Source organism: Rattus norvegicus, chromosome 14 (genome assembly GCF_021556685.1).
Source record: "Rattus norvegicus strain SHRSP/BbbUtx chromosome 14, alternate assembly SHRSP_T2T, whole genome shotgun sequence".
Lineage (NCBI taxonomy): Eukaryota > Metazoa > Chordata > Mammalia > Rodentia > Muridae > Rattus > Rattus norvegicus.
In genome coordinates this window covers 14,863,775-14,887,049 of record NC_141547.1, presented here as the reverse complement: position 1 = coordinate 14,887,049, position 23,275 = coordinate 14,863,775, and the positions used below count along the sequence as shown (strand labels likewise).

The 23,275-nt window shown below is 43.7% G+C and overlaps 1 protein-coding gene across 1 annotated transcript in view; it reads left to right on the top strand.

The window, feature by feature from the left end:
• Positions 1 to 22,554, top strand: part of Septin11 (septin 11) — a 147,064-nt gene extending 124,510 nt beyond the window's left edge. The window contains exon 10 of the mRNA XM_087582875.1: positions 21,154 to 22,554. Coding sequence (XP_087439001.1) covers positions 21,154 to 21,160 — 7 coding nt within the window. The 3' untranslated portion in view covers positions 21,161 to 22,554. The remainder of the gene's footprint in view (positions 1 to 21,153) is intronic.
• Positions 22,555 to 23,275: the final 721 nt, after the last annotated feature.

The window sequence follows — 23,275 nt, the reverse complement described above, 5'->3', positions numbered from 1 at the left end:
TAGGGATCTATGTGACACACATATATACATCCAGGCAAAGCAACTATACACATACTAATATTTAAAAAAATTAATATGAAACTTTCTTAAGACACACACACACACACACACACACACACTAACAAAAAAAGTTCCCGATTGTGTATACAAAACTTCCATGGAATATACATCAAGCTGCATTTTTCCCCCTTTAAAAAGATTTGTTTTTATTTTAAACTATATGCATTCGTCTATGTGTGAATGTGGGTGTGTACATGTGAGTGTACAGAGGCATTGGATTGCTCCTGGAACCGGAGTGACCGGAAGTTGTGAGCCACCATACATGGTGCTGGGAACCGAGCTTGGGACCTTTGCAAGAACAGTTAGCGCTCTTAACCCCTAAGCCTATCAAACTGTGTTTGTATTTGGGTGTTTTAAAAACAGAAAAGCCAGAAAAGAGGAGGAGAGCAGGAACAGTATCGCACAGGATGCTCTCATTGTTGGGCAGATAAAAAAACCAAGGTACCGTTTTTTCTCCGTTGTCAAGGAAGAAATATGAATGCTAAATGCAAGTTAAAAGGATAATGAGATGAATTTTTAAGAATTACATTTTATAATAATTCTATTTCTTTTTATAAGGCTTCTGATAATTGTATGATATATAATGAAAAATTTAAAAATCAATTTTAACTGTCTAATTGGCTTTTAATCAGTAATTCTCGTCTCATCAAAAAAGAAAGGTTATCCAGTGAGATGTGCAGAGGAAGGTGGCTTTTGAGACAGAAAAAGTCTTAAAGCGAAAGAAAGAAAGAAAGAGAGAAAGAAAGAAAGAAAGAAAGAAAGAGAGAAAGAGAGAGAGAAAGAAAGAAAGGAAGAAGAAGCAGATTAGTCACTACAGAATTGCTTTCCTAATAGAACGGAGGGACTTCTTCACACTTTATCAGACACAGACACATTGCTGACAATATGTTTGTGTGTTGTTTGTTTTAGAGTTCCTAAAGTGAGAGGCTTCCTTCTGATTGGGTCTTGCCTATCAGAGTCCAATAAACAAACCCAGTTCAAAACAGTGGCCTCCTGGAATTACATATATGTAGCCGTCTTTTGCTACTTTGTGAGTTCTTTCTTTCACCCTTTTCTCACCCTTTCAACCCCCCTAATACTAGATAGGAGAGGAAACCTGATAGAAAGGAAACAGGGCAAAGTTATCATTAGACTACTTCCTGCTGATTAGGGGTATTGAATTCCTTGGGGCGAATTTGATCTTCAATGTCAGGATATCTAATTTCTTCTTTGCGCATGACTAGTTAACAAACTCTGACCAACAACAACCAGCAGTAACCAACCAGCAACTCCCCCTGCCTCTTGGGGCTCTAGCATTTACAGACCCTCTGAAAAAGTCTCCACCATTCCAGACACAGTAGCAGAAACTATCTGCAGCTGGCAAAGTCACGTCCCCACAGGACAAATCACAGCTGTTGTGGACAATCTGAAGCAGCCCCATATCCCTACACCTGGGATTAAAACAAAACTACATTCTTAACCAAAACTTCAGAATTTTCACTACACATATATATCTATTAATGATTTTATAAACACACACACACACACACACACACACACACACACACACGCATTCATGCACATGTGTGCACTATAGACCCACACAAACACAGGATTTTCAAATAGTATAAATAAACTCTGGCTCCCCTTACATTAGAGTGCTTTTGTTTTGTTTTAGCATATTAATGGTCTTATCATACTAACTAATTACCAAATGCATAAGACTTTAAAATACAAAGTGTTTACATATAGAAAATGCTTTGGAATAAAACGCTTGACATTGAGTTAAACTACTGAGATAACTTAACAGCATGGAGTAGAGTATAGTCAGTCGAAATCTGTGTGGATTTATATGTAGGTGAAGATATTTCTGAGTTAGGGAACGGAATCTAACTTTATAGCTTCAGGAAAATACCATTATAAAAATCTAGGGGATCTCAAGAGTAGCAAAGTCCTATGGGAGAGTCAAAGAATTATTGCATTTTACTGGTTATTGGAGCCTCACACTCTTTTGGACATTAGCGTCATTATTTTTATTATAGACGTTGGCCTCTCCTGAGCATCCTCTAGGGTCTGGGTCTCCTTGACCTTGAAAATAAAGAACAGGGTTGCAAACGGAGCGTCATGTTCCAAGCAGTTTGTATGATGTAAGCTAGCCAAGTTTGGTAGACCTGAGAATTCTTGGGACTTTATATTTATTTTAGACATAAAACTTCCTAGCTCTAATCAGAAAAAGAAAAGTCTTTTTTACTTTATAAAGAAAGGTCATTTTCTGCCTGAGTGTTGGGAAACGACTGAGTCCAAGCCCCGAGGCCCTGCTGCCGGCTTGCCAACTTTCTCCAGAATGCTGTCAGTGCCTTCCTGGCCCTATACCAACAAGGCATTTCTCAGTTCTGATCTGAGCTTAAAGACAAACACAAGGCTCCATTACAGGCCGCATTCTCCAGCCAGTCTGTCCACCTGCCCCAGGTAAATGGCTGTGTCCCAAGAGACTCCTTGGGACACAGAAAGCCCATTGTACGAATGAATGCAGCCCTGTCATAGGCCTACGTCATGACCTATCATTAGACAAAATCATAGCACTCTGCTTCCTGGAAAGGCTCCTGCGCGGGCTTTAAAGCTGTAATGTGTGATTTACCTCCTTATTAATCTCAGTTGCAGGCCTAAGCCCATACGGATGGGCTGTTTAAGCCACTCATGCAGTTCTGACTGGAGTTGTGTTCATGTGTGCATTCGTATTATCACAGTGTTGTAAGAAAAAAATTCTAGGCTCTTCACTAAAGTTTCCCAAATGTGTAAACCCCTGCAGCGCCTCTTTCGGGCAGTACCTACACATGTGTTGCTGTTGCTTTAAGGCCTCGCTCGGATAAAGAGTAATGTGATTTGTCCCATGGAGCACAGCAACTGAAGCACCCAACAGGAGTCCTACAGGGCAGGGCTGCCATTGCAGAGAAGGGATTTAGCTTTGCTCCTCCCCTCTAAGCAGGAAGCTTCCCAGTGACTAAGTTGTGACCCAGGTAGCAGCTAACAATGGCTCTGTTTCATTTCTGCTTCGGGATGGTGAGCTGATCTGTCACAAGCCCTGGACTGGAAGGCTTCGGTCCTATTTTCCCTTTGGGAGCATTGAGCAGGATCATTTCCATCTTTGAAATCAGAATCTCTCAGCAGGCCAGGAGCAAAGCCCCCCTTTAAATGTTTCTGCTCTTCATTGTACCCCGTGGATGACCCTGTCTCCCCATGAACTTATTCCGAACTATTTATTCTCTCACTGAAGTGTTCTCCCAGTTCTGTAAATGGCAACTCCATTCTTCCAGATGCCCAGACCAGGAACCTTGGAGTCGTCTTTGAGTCCTGGCATCCTGTGTCAATTAGAGTCCAAGCAATGTAAACAGTAGTAGCATACTAGAAGGCACCTAAGGAAAATTCATTGGTTTTCTTCCTTCCTTCCTTCCTTCCTTCCTTCCTTCCTTCCTTCCTTTCTTTCTTTCTTCCTTTTTTCCTTCCTTCCTTCCTTCCTCCCTCCCTCCCTCCCTCACCGCCCCCTCCCCCTCTCTCTTACCAATGTCTGGTCAAGTTAAGGGAAGCTAATAAGAAAGGGTAACATGAGCAAGAGGCAGAACCAGAACCAGTAAAAACCAGCTCCACCCTGAGGCCAGAAAGAGCAAGGGTAGGGAGAGCTGTCAAACCAGCAAGAACTGTGGCTACAGCACACAGCTGCTGCCTGACGAGCCACCATAGCTGTCCTCAAAGGAGAGCAGCCATTGCTAAGCCACTGCTCGTCTGAATGAGACGTAGGAGTCTTCCAGTCTTGCCCTGTCGTCCTCTTTCTGGCTAATTCTTTGCTTGAACCCAACCCAAAGACAGCAGCGGGGTGGGGTAGGGGCGATTCAGGTGTTGTAGTTGGTGAAGATGGGGCTTTCAGGCAGTACAGGAGCAGAGCGGAGAGTTTGAGGAAGCAACCTGCAGCGAGTTGCCCTCAGAACTCCTCAGAGAATACCTTCATGCACACCTGTCGGCCCGGCTTTGAACTGCACCCAAGAGCTCATGCCACCCTCATTACCCGTCTGACTGAAGCTATGACTTCTCAAACGGGAAAATTCGTTATTTCCTCTCCTGTCATTCCCATCTATACAGATTTATATTTTTTTAATTTCTGTGATCTCCTGAGATAGCACCTAAAATATCTCCTAAGATATTACTTGTTTGCTTGTTCCTTTCTCGTCACTCTCCACTTGAATGTAAATCTTATGAAATGACAAACTTGCTCTCTTCAATGTGTAAAATTCCTTGTACTTTGTAGGTATTCAATATGCACCAAATTAATTTTTAATGTGATTTGGTTGGATTCAAAGAACATTGTGTGATTCAGATTTGTATGGTGGGATGTTTATAAAAATGTATTTGTACATACAAAATTTCTGGAGGTATTTTTAAAGTTCATTGAAGGGGATTGCCACTGAAGACTGGGGGTTATTGGTAATTAAAATCTGAGAGTCATATATTGTTCTTGTAACATAAGAATACGTGTCTTTATTTTAAAGTACTAACTGGTGTCAACCAGCTCTTCTAATTTAGTGTGACAGTTACCTGTTGTTAGCATGCTGCCTAAACTCCACCCCCACAGTTACCTGGCAATAGCCACGTATGCCTGACACTATAAAAGGGGCTGCTTCCCCCTCCTCACTCTCTTGTTCTTGCTCTCTTCCCCCTTAGTCCCTTCTCTCCCCATTCCCCTCCCCACCTCTCTCCTCATGGCCAGCCTCTCCTCCTCTCCTCCTCTCCTTCTCTACTCTACTCTCTCTCTCTTTCTCTGCCCTACTACTCTCTTAACTCCCCCTAACCCCCATGCCCTGAATAAACTCTATTCTGAACTATACTGTGTGGCTGGTCCCTTAGGGGGAAGGGATGTTTCAGCATGGGCCTGCTGAGACACCCTCTTTCCTCAAAACCCCATAGAACATAATCCACCCCCCCCCCTCAGCATTTATAAATACAATGTTGGTTCTGAAACCCGGGACATATCCTCTCTTTATCTTTTTATAAACACATCACCCGTTGTTTCTTGGCTCCCTACCCCTTTTCTCACAATGGCTTTTCCAACCCTCTTTTATTCTTGTTAAGGACTTGTGCTGGGCCTGGCAGTGGTGGTGCAGGCCTTTAATCCCAGTACTCAGAAGTCAGAGGCAGGCAGCTATCAGTGGATTTGAGACTAGCCTGGTCTACAGAGCCAGTTCCAGGACAGCCAGGACTAACACAGAGAAAACCCGTCTTGAAAACAAAACCCACCCATCTCAAAAATATTAACCCAGAATTGATCCTGTCTAAAGGAAATGCAGGGGCTGGGGATTTAGCTCAGCGGTAGAGCGCTTGCCTAGCAAGCGCAAGGCCCTGGGTTCGGTCCCCAGCTCCGGAAAAAAAAAATAGGAAATGCAGGGACGAAGAGTGGAGCAGAGACTGAAGGAAAGGCCATCCAGAGACTGCCCCACCTGGGGATCCATCCTGTCTGCAAACACTAGACTCAGACACTATTGCTGATGCTAAGAAGTGCATGCTGACAGGAGCCTGGTATAGCTATCCCCTGAGAGGCTCTGCCAGAGCCTGACCAATACAGATATGGATGCTCACAGACAACCATCGGACTGAGCACGGGACCCCAATGGAGGAGTTAGAGAAAGGACTGAAGGAGCTGAAGGGGTTTGCAACCCCATAGGAAGAACAACAGTATCAACCAACCAGACCTCCCAGAACTCCCAGGGACTAAACCACCAACCAAAGAAAACTAGGGCGACCCATGGCTCCGGCCGCATGTGTAGAGGGGATGGCCTTAACTGGCATCAATGGGAGGGAGGCCCTTGGTCCTGTGAAGGCTCGGATGTCCCAGGATAGGGGAATGCCAGGGCAGATGGGATGGAGCTCCAGGTGGAGCAGTTCCTCGATGGCCTTTCCTTCAGGGGAGGGAGGGGGTAAGTTGGTGGGGGAGCCCCTCATAGAAGCAGGGGGAGGGGTTGGGATAGGGGATTTGTGGAGGGGAAACCAGAAGGGGAGGACAACATTTGAAATGCAAATAAAATAACCAAAAACAAAAACAAGAACTCGTGCGTTCTCGATATTGTCTATCTATTTTGCTCTGACTAAACAGTCTAACCGTACAAACCACAACTCCCTGGCATTGTGACTTCTAAATGGAGTCAGCCAAGAGCCACAGCTAAAAATCCAGAGGGCCAGAGGAGAGCGAAATGCATTATCCCTTCCGTACCTGTTTCCTACTGATTCGTTCTCTCTTTACCACAGCTCTTGCCTTTCTCACCTCACGCTTTTTTCTCCGCATCACTGTAATTAGTTCCTTCTCTACTCCATCAAGCCTAGAGATGATAATAGCTACTCGAGATTGCTACCCCTCGGGCTAGCGTAGCACCCGTATCCGTAACAACATCTAAACGCTGTTCAAACTCAGTGTTCTGTGTCTGCTCTGCCAGGATCCCAACAAAGCCAATATACACTGAACTCCATCTCCTATTCACTCTCCTCAAATGTTCTCTCCTCTCTCTCTAGCTTTGCCGAGGCTGTCCCTTGGCTGTGAATCACTGTGGGACTGACAGTGGTCCATAGAGTGGTCTGCTCATGATCTCTCAAGAAAAGATGATGTAACTCCCTTGAGGCAGCAGCATGAGCCTTCCTGCTTTGCTCTTTCTCTCCTTCCTCAGCAACTTGACTTGTCCCACTCCTCAGCTCTGGAGTTCCCAAGCTTTGTGTTTAACTCTGTGGTAAAAACATTTTAAAGGAGACTTTTCAGTCCTTGCAACTTTATCTTTCTTATTCAGATAATTTCAAATGTGCTTGCCCTAATGCGTTAAACACTGGGCTTTCTCACCCAGTATTCAATGCTCTATGTAGATTTCCAACTGTCTCCTTAATCTCATGTTGTCACCTCATTTTCTCTCCAGCTGTATTTTTTCTGCAATTATCTGTGCTTTTTGTCCAGTGAGTCCCTACACTTTCTTAAACTCACGCTGTTGTTTTGCCTTTTAAGGTAGATTCTCCTGTAGCCAACGATTCCCTTAAACCCCAGATCATCTGGCCTCTGCCTGCCACAGTCTCTGTTTGTGGGCTTAACCCACTACCACTGGCTTTGAAGGTGATTTTAGGCTTGTTGTTGCTTGGTATGAGGGTGTGGTGTGATGTGGTGTGGTGTGGTGTGGTACATGCCTGTGAGTGGGCTGATGTGCCTCTTTGCCTTGAGACAGGATCTATCTCTAACAGGAAGCTTGCCGTTTTTTACTGCTAGGCTGCCTGGCAAACAGATTCTTAGGTCCACCCATCTCTACTCAGAATGCTGGGGTTACAGGTATGCATAGCCATTCTAGGTTTTTATGTGGGTGCTAGGAATTAAAATACTGATTCTAATGCTTGCAGAGCAAAGACTTTTACCTGTAGGCATGTTTTTGTTTTGTTTTGTTTTATGCATTGTGTAAAGGTTATCCTTAGGTTATCCTTGTGTTACTCAAATGATGATTTCTCTGCCCTCGTATATAGTTTCAATATGGGCATGCATTTGCTTAGGTCAAGAATCTCCTATCCAAGAAAGAAAGAAAGAAAGAAAGAAAGAAAGAAAGAAAGTTTCAAGTTTTTGTAAACAATTCTTACCATTTATTCTTTTCCTTGTCAATAAATGCTGATCACCCAATGGCTGGGCAGAAGAGAGAACAGATAGGGGCGGGGGCGGGGTAGAGAGAAAGAGAGCGAGAGATTCAGTTCAGGCAGGGGGAGGAAGAAAGAAAGAGTTCCTAAGAGTTCAGCTGGACCGTGAAAGCCCTAATTGAAAGTACTATTTAGGATCAAGGCTTGGAGGTTGCCAGATTAGTTTAGAGGTTAAGATAGGACATTTGATTGCCCAGATACTGAGGTGAAGTTTTGGAATAAATCTCGGTTATTCTGTGTCATTATCTGGGGAGCTAGCTAATGTAAAGAAAAGCAGCCGCCATATTAATTCACAGATTAAACTTATATTAAAGGTTACATTTACACTTACCCCCGATGCTATCCCTTTAACTCCTTAGGCTTATTTTTAATGCCTCCATTTTCCACATTAACAGGAGGCAGGGACTACTCCATTGTTGGTAGAAGGCGGGAAATGGCCCGTTGTGAAAACTACATGTTGATCACAAATGCTACAATGAAGACAGATGCTTGGTTAAATGGGACGTTAGTGTTAAAGCACTGAACTCAGGAACACTCAGGATGAGAAAAGAGCTTGCCGCTGGAGGGCAGATAACTAAGCTACTAGACAAGAAGGCAGGGCTCTGAGCAGTGACAGAGGTTAGCTGGTTCCTCTCAAGGCCTTTTCTTGGTAACAGATGCCCTTTATTTAATCTTACTTCTAACATAGCTAGTTATAACAGACTAAATTCTGAATGGCGAGGCCTTCTCCCTATCCCCAGGAAGGAGACTACCCCAAAGAGTTAAATGATAGATAACCAAGAGCAAATGCACCTGCATTTTGGTAGCTGTGATAGCGTTAGGTTCGAGGTAGAGTTAAAAGACTGACCACATGAGCATGAGAACAAAGACAACACCAGTTTACTTACCAGATACCTGCAAGATCAATGGTAACAATGATGGCCGGGGCTAGCTAGTAGCCAGTGGAGGTGAGCCATTGACAAAGCATAAGTCAGAGATGATCAAAGAAGGGTTTCAAGTACCTCTGATTGGGTAGATGATGTACACGCAGCATGTGGTTGGGCCAGGGAAACATGTATAGAGCTTGTGGGTCCCCATGGCTCAGTTCATGATAGCACAGATGCTAACCAACCCAACAGTCTTTGCCCAGCTTCTGTAATGAGTCCTACGAAACTCCAGAAACAAGCCACTGCAATGGGTTTTCCTCTCAGGTACCAATGCACTCTAGGGAGTTTCTCTCACTTTAGTTTCTCTCAATAAAGCTTCACCTCCCTTCATTGACTCTCACACATGTTCAGTGTTTGGTCTTCACCAGCATTAGACACACCAACTCAAGAGTCTTGGTCTCAGGTTGACCTTTGGTGGCCACCAAGTCTCCAGCATCCTAAGTTGCTGAGGCAAGCACATCATCCAGGTGAAGAAAGGCCCTGCCATTCTCAAAATCTAAATCTAAATACAAACGCTATCCCAGTCTGCGATAGCTACCAACTCGGGCAAAAAAAGGGTTTTGTTTGGCTTTTGTTTTCGAGATTCAGGATTTTGTAACTAATCATTAAAAACATCAGAATATGAGTTAAACATCACTTTGTAAAGTTTACCACAGTGGTTTCAAGTGTTTCCCGCAGCAACAAGGAAAGGCAGTAGGAACAAATCAAGTGTCACCTCTGAAAGTGACACTCTACTCAGTGGTCATGGCAGGGGGAACCCAGGTGCTGTGTTTGACCTATGCCTGCAGTGCAGCTCTGCCTCTCCATCCCCCAGAGTCAGCCTGGAGATGGTCAACAGGTTCAAGCTGGTGCTCATCTGCAAACAGGTCAAAAGTCTTACTCCAGAGACGCCAGCTGAGCTCATTGCTTTAAAGACCTTTCACCCACGGCTTTCCCTCCTTGGAGGTGTGTGCTTTGTGGTTACTGCAGCTAAGTGCAACCCAGGGATCAATACTGTTCTAGACATGGCAGCCAATAGCTGTAGGAAAAACAATCCCTGAACATTGCTTTTAGTGTTTTCAAGTGGTAGAAAGTGAGGTCAGAGCCATCGGAACTGCCCAGAGCCAAGAATTCATCATCAACCCTAAGCCACTGTCTGTGCTCCCTAGGTCTCACTGGTCTAAGTACCTTCCTGAATTCTAGAATTTTTGCCTTCAACTCACTTCTCAGAGTGCTTTCTTCCCACTCACAGGATTCTATTCAAGACCTTTAAAGACCGTGGGTTAGGGTTCTTTCAACACTAGCTTGCCTTCAGGCTCTAGGCCTCTCAAGTGTGAGACAATGTCTTCCTAGAACATTTCTAATACAATGCAGTTTTAGAGGCCAGCTCCAATTAATGACAATTACAATACCAATAGCTAAAATTCACTGCATATTTACTACATGCTAATGGCATGCTACATTCTCTTCACATGATCACTTCAAGCAGATGAATGCCAATAAGAGACAACTATAGTTGGAAGAAGTACTGGTCACACTAGGATGAAAACTTCTCTTGAAACCACAAGTCATGATTTTAGTATTTTTCCTTTGCTTTATAAACTCCTCAGCATGACTCCCAAAATGCTCCACATATTGCTTCTATCCTTCATATCAAAACCAAGCTTTATTTCTCTCTGCATTATATTGGGGCTAAGCCCTCTCACAGACCATAAACACACCCTGTTCATTCCATTTCTTTATTCTTGTGTTTTCTCCTTGCATCAGCTCAGATTCTCATCCTGAGGTAAGATGTTGCTCCAGACCACAATAACTGTTCAAAAAATGTTACAGTGAGCATGACTCTCTAATCCTCAAGTCTCCGGAAAACTCCTCCCTGTCTGTACCACACTTGCCTGTTCTATCACAAAGTACTTCGAATTTTTATTGAGCTGTTTTATTGAACAATTGTCATATATGCATCCCAGAAGAAAAATTACAGAAATCTCCTTTTTCACCAGATACTGTATAGGTGCCAAGAATACAAAAGAAGCTAACATTCCCTCTTTATACTGAGAATTTAACTTGAGAGTAATGAACTCAATTGTTACAGTACACTGTGATTATTGCCAACACTGAAGAAATTGTATTGCACAATGATGTGGCTCACGTTTTGCAGTCACGGGTATCTAAGTGTTTTCTCCTGTTTCCTCAAGAACTGAGGATAAAGTGGCCTCCCTGAGACTCTGTTCCCTCATTTTCAATGTAGACACTAACCCTGTCTTCTGAGTCAGGTTCTTAACAAAATCAGACAAGTATAAAGTCCCTAAAACAGTGGCTCTCAACCTTCCTAATGCTGCGGCCCTTTAATACAGTCCTTCATTTTGTGGTGACCCTCAACCAAAAAATTACTTTGTTGCTATTTCACAACTGTAATCTTGCTACTGTCAGGAGTAATAATGTCAGTATCTGTGTTTTCAGATGGTCTTAGGTGACCCCCATGCAAAGGCCATCCAACCCCCAAGGGGTCACAACCCTCAGGTTGAGAACTGTTGCATTGTAGTGTGCCTTTCATGTCATAAATAAGTGTCCCACCACCTCTCCGCTTTGAGCTAAGACCAATATAGGTATATCCCTCCCCATTAAAAAGAACTTGTATATGTACATATTTCCTATGAATTCTTCAGTGCGTGCTATGCATTCTTAGTGGAGTAGAGAGGACAGAATGAGTGAGGTGTGTGGGGGTATTCAGTGAAAACAGGAGACTTTGAATTTGAATTCCTTGGGGAAGGTTGGATTTGAACAAATTTAAAGGGTGAGAGGAAATTTGTTAGGTAGCTGTGATGTGGTTAGGACATAGGGAGAGGGGCTGGAAAGGTGGTTAAGAGTCCATGCTGCTCTTGCAGCCTTCAGGTCAGTTCTGTTTCCAGAACTCAGGTTGGGAGGCTCATGGCTGCCTATAGCTCAGCTCCAGAGAATCCAAGGTCTCCCTTGAGTACCTACCCTCAAGCACACTTACCACACACTGACACAGATGCATAGCATGGTTAAAAGTGAGAGCAGATCTTGGGTTCTGTTTTGTTTGATGTTTTTGTTGTCGTTTGGGATTTCGTTTGTTTGTTTGTTTTTTGAAACAGAGTTTTACTAGATAGCCTTCGCTGGCTTTAGATTCTCTGTGTAAACCAAGCTGCTCTTGAACTTATAGAAATCCACCTGCCTCTGCATCCCAAGTGCTGGGATCAAAGGTATATGACACCATGCCCAGCCTAAAGGGGTCGTGGAGGAGGTAACTGGGAAGTGACATATCATTTGAGGTGTATACGAATGGAATAATTAATAAAAAAATAGAAAAAAATAAGATTAACTAATTTCGAAAAGAAAAAGTTTTTTATTTATTTATTTATTTTAAAGAATATAGAGATCTGAAAAGATGGCTCAATGGTTAAGAGCTCTTACTGTGGTTGCAGAAGATTTGGGTTCAAGTCCCAACACCGATATGGCAACTCACAACTGCTTGTAACCCCAATTCTAGGGGACCTGATGCCTCTTTCCGTCTACACTGGTATCAGGTATACATACAGTACACATACATGCTTGCAGGCAAGACATTCATACACATAAAATCAAAGAAGACCATTTTCAGAAAGGAAATGGAGAATTTCTAGTGAAACGGGTATGGAAAAGTCACGCAGGCATGCGGTAGACAGCCCTGTGTCTAGTGTCTGTACAATGGACACAGTTCCTCAAAGGCTTTGGTAACAAGCTAGAGATTTTTCAAAGTCATGGCTCAGCAAATCATGCCATCAAATTATAAAAGTGAGTCGATTTAGCCACATGTTATGAATGTCATAGATGCTATTCCAATGAGTAAGTGAGTCTTTTGAGGGGCTTTGGAACACGTGACACTCCACTAATAACTGAGTCCGAAAGCCAGTGGAGTACGTGCTACCACTGTCATTTGATCAGCACTCCTGCACATAACCAGCTCTTCTAATTGCCACTGCCACCACCATTGCACCTTGCAAATCCCTCCTCCCAGAGCTCTGGATGAGCTCTTAGGATGTGCATATAAATCCTCTCCTCTTGCTAGGGCTCTTACACGGGTACCAGGCTACCATCTCCAGATTCCCTCCTCCCACCTCAAGGTGGAGACTGCCATCCTGGATGGGTTACCATTCTTCTTTCTCCTCCATCTCATCCCACTGAACACCCACTATTCTGATTCCTGGTCTAATAGGTGAATTGCTGAGGTAGGGAATGATTGAATAGAAGGAAGCATGAATGGAGGGAAGAAGAGAAAGAAAAGCATTTCTTTTTTTTTTTTTCTTTTTTTTAGAGCTGGGGACCGAACCCAGGGCCTTGCGTTTGCTAGGCAAACACTCTACCACTGAGCTAAATCCCCAACCCCAAGAAAACCATTTCAAATTTAAAAAGTTTTCTTTAGCTACATTCCCTTCTTTTGTAGCCAAATCGTCTGGATGGAATGGAATTCCTGGATCTCATTTTGCAAACCCACTTCTCTGAAACATAGCACAGCATCTCTTTTCTGGTGAGCCGCTTTGAGCCTGATATCTAATTCCAAGAGAATTTACAAAATTTCTAAATGGAAATGGAATATGGTTTCCTGTTTCCATAATGGCTAGTGAGACTGAATAGTTTTCTATTTTTTATCAAGCTGTTTTAGCTTCTCACTTATAAATTGTCTATTTTGATTGCTTATGAAGTTGGGTGTTTTTCTATTTAAGGCCATTCTTAGCTTATTGGTGATAATGTAACTATTTTTTTGTTTGCATTTGAAAATTTCTAAAATTGTTGCTATACTGTTTATATAAACACTTAGAGAACATATTTACCACAAATAAGAAAGATTAGATCTTTTTTTTTAAAATCCATTTAGTTTCCTCTGGAAAATGTCTACATTTCTCTTCAGCTTTCTCCGCTGATAATATTACCACAGATAAGCACAAGTTATGGGTGATATTACTCAAGGAAGACATGTTTTAACTGCTGAGCCATCACTCCAGGCCATATAAATGTATTTTTAAACTCTTCTTTTATTGCTTTATGTTGCTATGGAATAGGTAAATATGTGCCCCTCCCCAATTCATGTCTCAAAGTCCTAATGCCTGATATTATCAAGTGGTGGAGCCTTGCTGGGCAGTGCTGGCACAATCCTCTAATCTCAGCACTTGTTAGGCAGAGGCAGATAAATCTCTGTGCCAGCCTGGTCTACAGAATGAGTTCAGGACAGCCAGGGCTATAAAGGAAAACTGTATTTGGGGATAGGGGTAGGGGGTAGGGGGTAAAAAATAAAAAAGAGGGGAGGGAGGGAGAGAGGGAGAGAGGGAGCCTTGCTGGATGTGGTGGTGGCATGCCCTTAATGGAGTACTTGGGAAGATCTCTGATTTGAGGCTAGCCTGGTCTATATAGTGAGTTTCTGGGCAGCCGGAACTGCATAGAATCTGTCTTAAAAAATAAAAAAGCCAAACAACCAAATAAACAAAAAAGAGGAGCCTTTCATTGGTGATTAACTCATGAAGGTGAGGCTCTAGGAGACCCTAGAGCTCTCTCAGTGCCTTTCCACCATTTTAGGACACAATGAGTCTGCAGTCTATGGTCTAGAGTAGGGTCCTTCTAGAACCCAATCATGTAATATTAACATATTAATCTACTGTATGACCATAACGGCCCTCAGGGAAGGATTAAGGAGAGTTTCAACCCTGGAAGCCTCAGATGAGGACAGCAGGCTCCCTCCCCTCTCCCAACCTGCAGCCAGAATGTCAGCTGCCCCACCATCAACCCTAGTAAGAATTCACTACCCTGACAGTTATGGGGCCTCACTCCATGTTTGACCCTATAAGGCTTTTCCTCTTCAGATCCCCTACCCCCTAAGTATGCAGATGAAGTATCTTCTAACACTTCTGTTAGGGACAATTGTACACGGCCACACACAAACCTTGTTCCAGAGACCCTGGCCACCTCCCCAGGGTCATAAGTACCTCCCCCAAACTAAACCAGTTCTCTGAAGTAGTTCCCCACGTGTGTAAGTTCTTTACCCATACACTCACTGAGGACCAAGGCCTTGCACTGCACCCAACCCCCTCCCCCTGGGCTAATCTTCCCTCCCTCCAGCCCAGTCAAGTGTGCAAACCACAGCCCGGCCACCCCTACGGGGACAGAGCAGCAGCCTACTTACTTAATTTTCGGCCTAAGAGAGTTCGAAGTTTTGTGGTAGGATTATTCTATTAGTTACTTCTGCTGCCTCTTATGTAAAATGCTTTATGAATTTTATGTATTTTATGATTGTGTGCTGATATTTTAGAAGACTTTGTCTGGACTGGGGGGTGGGGTTGCAATTTAGACTTACTTGAGTTGAAAATGACTTTTCTAGAAAGAACCTAAACGTGCTTCTCAATGGTACATTGGCTGTCCCAAACATGTCCCCCAAAGTATCTACCACTCACATCTTTCCTCATGATGTGGCTTTGACAATCTACCCTTGTTGTATGTCGTCTTCAAAGCTGGAAGATGAAAAATGACAGTCCAGCTTACCCTGGGTTCTCAGGAGGCTTTGCATTTGTGAGAAACCACCATGCTGTGTGTTTGTATATGCTTGGGCCAGGGAGTGGCACTATTAGGAGGTGTGGCCTTGTTGGAGTAGGTGTGTCACTGTGGGTGTGGGCTTAAGACCCTCACTCTAGCTTCCTGGAAGTCAGTCTTCCATTAGCAGCCTTCAGATGAGGATGTGGAACTCTCAGCTTTGCCTACGCCATGCCTGTCTAGAAGATGCTGCCATGCATGTCTAGAGGACTGAACCTCTGAACCTATAAGCCAGTCCCAATTGTTATGTTTTCCTATAGAAGACTTGCCTTGGTCATGGCGTCTGTTCACAGCAGTAAACCCCAAACTAAGACACCGTGGAAGCCCATAGAGCCCATAGAGGAAGCCAAAGGCCATGTGTTGGCACTCGAACCTGTGGCCTCAGCTGAAGTCCAAGCTAACAGCCAGCATCAGTCACTAGACACGAGTCACTAGCATCAGTGTGCATCAGCTTTCAAAGATTCCAGCTTCCTTCCACTAGCACACAGTGTAGCCCTGTGTGGCCTGGAACTCACTGTGGAGACCAGGCTGACCTCACACCCACAGAGATCTGCCTGCTTCTGCAGGGATTAAGGGCGTAGGCATCACATCTTGCTGAACCCAAACCAAACGAAACCAACTCTTGATTCTTAGGAGCCTGCAGAATGTCGTCTGTTTCATTGTGCCTGTTATTTAACTAGGTCTCCATTTCAGTTTGGTTTGGGGCATATGCATATATTTTTCTCAGTTCTGTGGTGCATTTTAAAAAGATGTTTTGCATATTCTAAGTGGAATTTTGGTGGCTTTCAGCAGGTGGCTAGGGCAGGATATGTAATCACCATCTTGTTGGAAATAGATTCTGATGTGAACAGAATTGTGCCCTACCCCCTTCCCCCACCCCTGAATTCATATGCTGAAGCTCTAACTCCCAGTGTCTCAGAATGTGACTGAATTAGAGACAAGGTTCAGAAAGTAGTAATGAAGGTAAAATGAAATTATCGGGTGCACTCGATCCAACGTGACTGGTGTCTTTGTAAGGAAAATAGGACGCATGTGCGAAGAGAGGGCTGATCCCACGGACAAGCGTCAGTCCCTGCCTTGGTTAAAACTGCAGTTCATCAGAGTAGGGGAAGGGCAAATATTAAAATCTGGAACTAGGAAGGAAGGGGAGGGGGGAGGGTGATGTCTGTCCGGAAACCGGGAAAGGGAATAACACTTGAAATGTATATAAGAAATACTCAAGATAATAAAAAAAATAAAATAAAAAAAAATCTGGAACTAGGAAAGAGGAGCTTGTTCACTTCTAGATTCTCATCTAGAAGGGATGCGGGTGAGGGGATCAGGAGACAGAAGAAGAGTTTTCTGTGATGGCCTTGGGAAAAGTTTGATTGTTGCTGAGGTCTCCTGGGGTTTTCCCAAATCACCACCAGCTTGCATTACGTGTGAGAGCCATGACTCTGTCTGAAGAGGAGAGAGACAGGCAGTGCTGTAGTTTTAGCCTTCACACCCCAACCCCCGACCCCTACTAGCATTATTTTTTATCTGTGAAGATCAGTTCTTCTGCCTCACAATGTGGGCCAAGCTGCTAATAGTCCTTGTTTCCTAGGTCCTCTATCTACCACAACATCTATTTGATGGGTCAGATTACCCACAATGCCACGATTAGAGTTCAAATCTTTCTGAGGAAATTCCTGGGAGTGGAAATCAGTGAGAGGCCCTCACTTTACCCAAGCGTGGATATTTCTCAGAGATAGAATCAAATACTGATAAGAAGCTGTCAGCAATTTGGGAAGAAGGCATCTAGAGGCAGGAGACTGAGGAAACAGGAGGGAGAAGCCTTGGCTCTTTTGCCCACTGGGACTGCTTTTTTTCCCCATGTTTTTGGGATACAACAATGTGGGGGAGGCATTTAAGTGTGTTCTATTTTTTGAGACAAAGTCTCTCTGTGTAGCCCTAGTTGTCCTAGAACTCACTATGCAGGACAGACTGACTTCTAACTCAAAGAGATCCACCTGCTTCTGCCTCCTGAGAGGCAGGATTAAAGATGTGGGACACTACTACCTGGCTGATAGGCTATTCTTTTCCTCCCTCCTGCCCTCCCTCCTTCCCTTCCTCTCTCCTTCTCTCCCTCCCTCCCTTTCTCCCCTTCTCTCTCCTTCCTCTTCTTTTTTTCCTTCCTTCCCTCCCTTCCTCCTTCCTCCCTTCCCCCTCCCTCCCTCCCTCCCTCCCTCCCTCCCTTCCTTCCTTTCCTCCTTCCTTCTCTCTCCACCGCCCCTCTCTCCTTTCTTCATCTTAAGTGCTCATTTAAGTGAAATTTAAGGCTTGTAGAGACACTGAAGAAGGGTTAGAAACTCACATAATCCCCCCACTTATCATAGATTAGGAAAGATACATATCCAGTACCCTGGCTAGAGCTCATCAGATGGCTGGCTTAACTTTAAAGGAGACTTTGGGACTCTTCATTTGTGTCCTAGAATAAGAGCAAAAAGCCATTAGGACAAACACTAGAAACAATCACCATATTTCAATCTCCCTTCCTCCCCACACCCAGGCACCCAACAGCCATGACCCCAAGCTTCCAGCTTATTTATTTGTGGGTATCTATGCTGAATTCTGAAGGCTATTTCAGCAATGAGCTGTCCGAGGCAGGTTAGAGACCAAGAGAGACGAGGGTTGGGTAGTCGAAGCGATGGAATGGAATTAGGTAAATCTCCTGCCAAGAGAGAAGACAACAAAAATCCACTGTCCTTTCCCAAAAGCCACTTGCCATCTGCCCCTGCCAGGATGTGACAGATGGCACAGGAGAGGTCTCCGTCTGGCCCTGCCTCTGCCTAACCAGGGCAATGGTGCTGTGCCCCTCAGTGAGTGTCAATTTCTCTCACCTTTGGAGGTATGGTTAACAAACCATGCATACGGAAGGTCTATCTATCGTGTGATGGTGTAACACATGTGCACGTTGCAATGATGACCACAGCTGATCAGCATGTCTGCCTACCGTGTGTGTGTGTGTGTGTGTGTTGGAAACACTTAACCATGTGCCCTCTTAGCAACTTCACGTATACGTCGCTATCAATTATAGTCACCACACTGTGCATTAGAGCCCATAATTCACTCACCCATATGAATAAAACTCTACACCTTCCTCTCTCCGTTTCCCCACCCTCTAACCTCTGTAGCCACCTACAAAGGTTTTCCAGTGAGGTACTTCTGTGAAGGTGATTTTTCAGATTTCACAGGTGACATCGCACACTATTTGTGTTTTGTGACTCACTTATTTCATGGAACAGAACGTCCCCCAGGGCTGTTCAGGCTGCTGCAAAGGGCAGATTTTCCTTGTTATTTATTTTGAGCCGTCCCGGAACTTGATATGTAGCCCAGGCTAGCCTTAAGCACATAATCCTCCTTCGACCTCCCCAAATCTGAAATCGCAGGGGAAAGGTACCACACCAGACTCTCTCCATTTTAAAGGATGAATAATATCTTCCTACCTGTATATATGCATGTGACATTTTCTTTTATCCATTTATCCGTCAATGGCTATTTGGGTTGTGCCAATTCTTAGGTATTGTGAGCAGTGCTGAAATGACTGGGTGAATACAGATATACTTCTGGGTGTCAGGGCTGGTGAGGTGGCTCAGTGGGTAAAGACATCTGTCACCAAGACTGGCAACCTGACTTCCATCCCTGGGGACCTATAAAGGTTGTCCACCAACTACCACATGAACATCATAGCACGTGTGTTCCCTCATACATCCACAAAGAGTAAGCGAAGTGATTCAAAGCAAGATAGTTACTTTACTGCCTTTGGATGCACACAGAGGTGGTATCGATGGACCACACGCTATTTCTAGTTTTGTTATTTTTCTGAGGCATCTCCACACATTTCCCATAATGCTGCATTTACTTTTCCCACAGTGGCGTGCTTCTTGTAGACATCCTTATTAACCATGCTCTCTGTTGTATCTTGGATGCTTTTCCCCTGCTTTTTCTCCTGGGGGGTTGAAGCTAGGCCCACATGTCTTAGACAGACACTCTAGCACTCGGTTATAGCTCTACCCCTGAGCTTCAGTTTCTAAGGAGGGAAATCTGACTTCTACGTAGTCATCAAGAAAATAGGGACCAATACAGGGAAAAAAATTAATTATTTTTATTTTAGGTGCATTGGTGTTTTGCCTGCATGTATGTCTCATCAGATCTTGAAGTTATAGACAGTTGTGAGCTGCCATGTGGGTGCTGGGAATTGAACCCCGGACCTCTGGAAAAGTCCTCTTAACTACTGAGCCACTTCTCCAGCCCCCAGGAAATGTTTTGAAGTAGCAAAAGTTATCCTCAGAAGTCTATGAAGTTTTCTTTACTTGTTTCGCCACTATTGTCCTGACTCACTGCCCACCCTCAGCTCTGCCTCCCTCCCAACACATACACACACACACACACACACACACACACACACACACACACACACACAATCAATTTCAGAAATTCTCTCTCTAAATGAAGTTCCAAAGCTTCACCTCCTTATCCTCAAGCGAAACCTGTTGGTAGAGCCTGGAGATTATTCATAAGTTACATGCCTGCCATAACTTGTGGTTATAAAAGCATTTATTAGTTAACTATTTAATCTAGTTGTAACTTACGAGCAATGTTTTAATTAGGCAATTAGTTCCATTAGAGGTTACTTATATTTCCTGTGCAGAAATATTTTTTTGTGTTTTATTATGATTTAACCCCTTCAGATACAGTTTAATGCCATAATAGTTTAAGCAACCAGTCTCTACCCCTCCAATATAATAGTTTCTTGTGCATAGCCTTCTAGACTTATGTTCTGTGAACATGCTTGGAGACCACAAACAGGGCGACAAGAGCTACCCGTCAGTCTCTCTGGAGCTGGACTTGTGGAAACATATGAGAACATTAGATTATAAGGTCCTAGAAATATTTTCTGGGCTCTTATCTCTATCAGGTGCCTTACATAGCTTTCACAACAGTGCTTAATATTAAAAAGAAAGTTATGGGGAAAAAAAATAGGGCCAACAAGACAGATCTGGCAAAGGTGCTTGCTTCCAACACTGAAGGCCTGAGTTTGAGTCCCAGGATGCCTAGGAGGAAAATAAGAGAAGGAATTTACTCTGATTGCTAAGCATGTATCATAGCATATATGTGTTCACATGTGTACACAAAATAAATAGGTGAGTATCCTTTTAAAAGAGAAAGTTATAGAGTTGGAGGATGTAACATAGTTGCCTAGCATGTATTGCTTCAATATTTTATTATTATCAAATATCTTATTCAAATTTATTTAATAGACTATTAAATGTATTATTTATTTATTGCTATCATTTCAATTATTTATTGTAAATAAAATAATGGGGGGCGGGTCTCAGCAACCACCACAGCCAGTAGAGTGTTGCTCTTCAGGAGGCGAGAAGGCAGCTGGGTCAACACGACTCAGTAGCTGGAGTTGGTTCAGACTTCAAGAGTCTGACACCCCCCACACCCCAGTGGTTTATTTTACACATACTTAAGCACAGCACAGTTCGGTGAAAAAAAAAAAAAAACTCCTGGTGATTATCGATTCAATCCTGTGTGCACAACAAAGTTCAGGATGTGACTACATCAAAAAACTCTTTGCAAAGTACAAGCGACATCTTCCATAAAGGTAGGTTCTGTAGAGTAACAGGGACACAAACAAGCTCAGGAGAAGGGTCTCGGGGAGGACCCAGTGTGGTCTGGGCCACAGAGATAGCGCAAAGGCCAGCAGACTAGTCACCACATCCGCTTTCTGGGTGGAAAGCAGGTCGAAGAGACAACACCGTGTGCTTACCATTCCTCGTTCCCCTGGTGCTTATCTGGGAACCCAAGGGCCTCTGTGCCTCCTACCAAAAAGAAGATTATCAAAAGTTTGTAAATCTGAAGTAAAATGTATCATGCACTGATTATTCTTCCGACACTGCAGGCTCTAGGGTCTTGTGGCTTCCCAGTCACCCAGAAACAACGAGAAGCCTCACATCTCACGATTCTCAAACGGCTGTTTGAGCGCACGACCACGGGACCACACTTCCTTCCTCTCACAACCGAGATACGGAGAGAATACAAAATGTACGCAGCGCTGAGGTCCGGAGGAAGGCTAGTCAGGAAAACACGGCGTTACTTTGCAAAGGTACAAGATAAAATCTTAATTTAGATCGCTCTTGGAAGAAATTGATCTACAGAACTAAGGAGCAGCTCCTAATTTATAATGTGCATGAATGAAGCAATTTATTAAAAACTAATCAGAGGGCCTTCTTGGCTGGCAAAGGTGAGTGGCACACAGTTCCCTATTGCCCTAGTTGGATCCCTGGAATTGATGTGAATGTGAAAGGAGAGAGATTACTACATGAACTTGTGTGCCATGGGTTCAACTCCCTACCATACAAATGACAATAAATGAATCAATATTTAAAATATGCCCTTGGTATTTGATAAGTTCCAGGGATACATAGAATGAATATACGGAATGTTTCTATGTCTAAAAAATTCACCACTGATCATCAAAAGCAGTGAGGTAGACGTTGCTGCCCAGCCCTGATCCCTTTTACAGGCCTGGAGGTCATCCATCCACTGTTCACTGCCACAGATAACACTGTAGTGGCTTTCTTCCGACACTTGACTGTCTTTGTGGACCTGCCTAATGAGACTGGTGTGGGATTCATAGTGAGAACTTGTCTCAGAGCAATGGATCCAACAAGGCAAAAATGAAAAAGCAACATTCCAGCACTAGTCAATTGTTGGCATGCTGCTCTTCTAGGAGCTTTGCAACACTGTTGTGTGTTAACAATAGCCCAACAGGTGGTGTCATCCTCTTCAAAGAGGAGGAAACTGAAGCACACAGCTGTAAGCAACTTTCCCCACTCCTCACTAAAGGATTTAGAGTCAGGAAATCTGGCTAGAATTCATAATCTGACCATTAAAGACTCATTGCCTTTCGATGAGGGTAGCGGTTGTTAAGGAGAGCCAACGCTTAGGATTCTCCAGGTACAGATTTTTACGGCACACAGAATGAACTGAAGAATCTGAGAGAACAATTTAGGAAGACATCATCTTGATTCTCACATTGTAGTAACGAACTTCTAGATTAAGCGGGTGGGGTCAGTTTCTGTGGTGATCTGCGGTCCCTTAAATGACAAGGGTGTTGAAATGTGGGTGATGATTATTAAAACACATGTGAACACCAATGTTTTTATTAAAAAGCCCAGCTGGGTTTTACGAGATGTTTGTCTATTTGCATTTTAAGAGGAGAGAGACTGCAAAGTGCTGAAAACTCATTTTAAAATATCCCCCTTACAACTTATTAAAAATTTGAAATTGTTTATCATTTAGAAGATGCTACACAAATGCAGGCTTCCCAGGATTCTGCATACCATGTCACTGGCTTACAGTGTTGTTTATTATGCAAAGAACATAGTATATTCACTATAGGAGGAAAACTCCAAGATGGCAGGCATTACAGTGTGTCTAGAAAACAAGGCTGCCCCTCTGGAATGAGAGCAGAAGCCGGAGTGGTGCATGTCAGGAGACCATTGCCAAGAGTACTTGCTGAGGTGGAGCGTGCCTTCATGTGTCCTTTCTTCACTTGTTAAGCTGGCCCAAGGTTCCTGTTAGAGTCCCAACAAGAGTTAAGAATGTGTGGTGGCGGACAAACGTAGTCCTGACCCTTGGGAGGCTGGAACAGGAGGTATGCTTGAGCCCAAGGGTTTGCAACAAATCAACATTCAAGACTCTGACGCATAAGAATGTATAAAGAAGTAACTACAACAAGAAATTAGGTCTAGCGAGCATTTATTGTATTTGGAGTGTTCCACTGTACCAGACTATGTAAGCCCTAACACAGGGCACTGTTCCAGGGAAGGGAGGAGAAGACAGGGAAGGGAGAGGAGAGTGAGAGGAAGGTTCAGAGGTAAGTAAGGGGTAAGAGCTGGACTATGGGGAATTATTATGGGGGACAGCAAATTCAGTTGGGGTAACAAAAGGCAGGCTCTGAGAAAAACACTGAAAGAGAGCTGTAAAAGAGATTTTTCAAAATGTTTTGGCCTAACTGC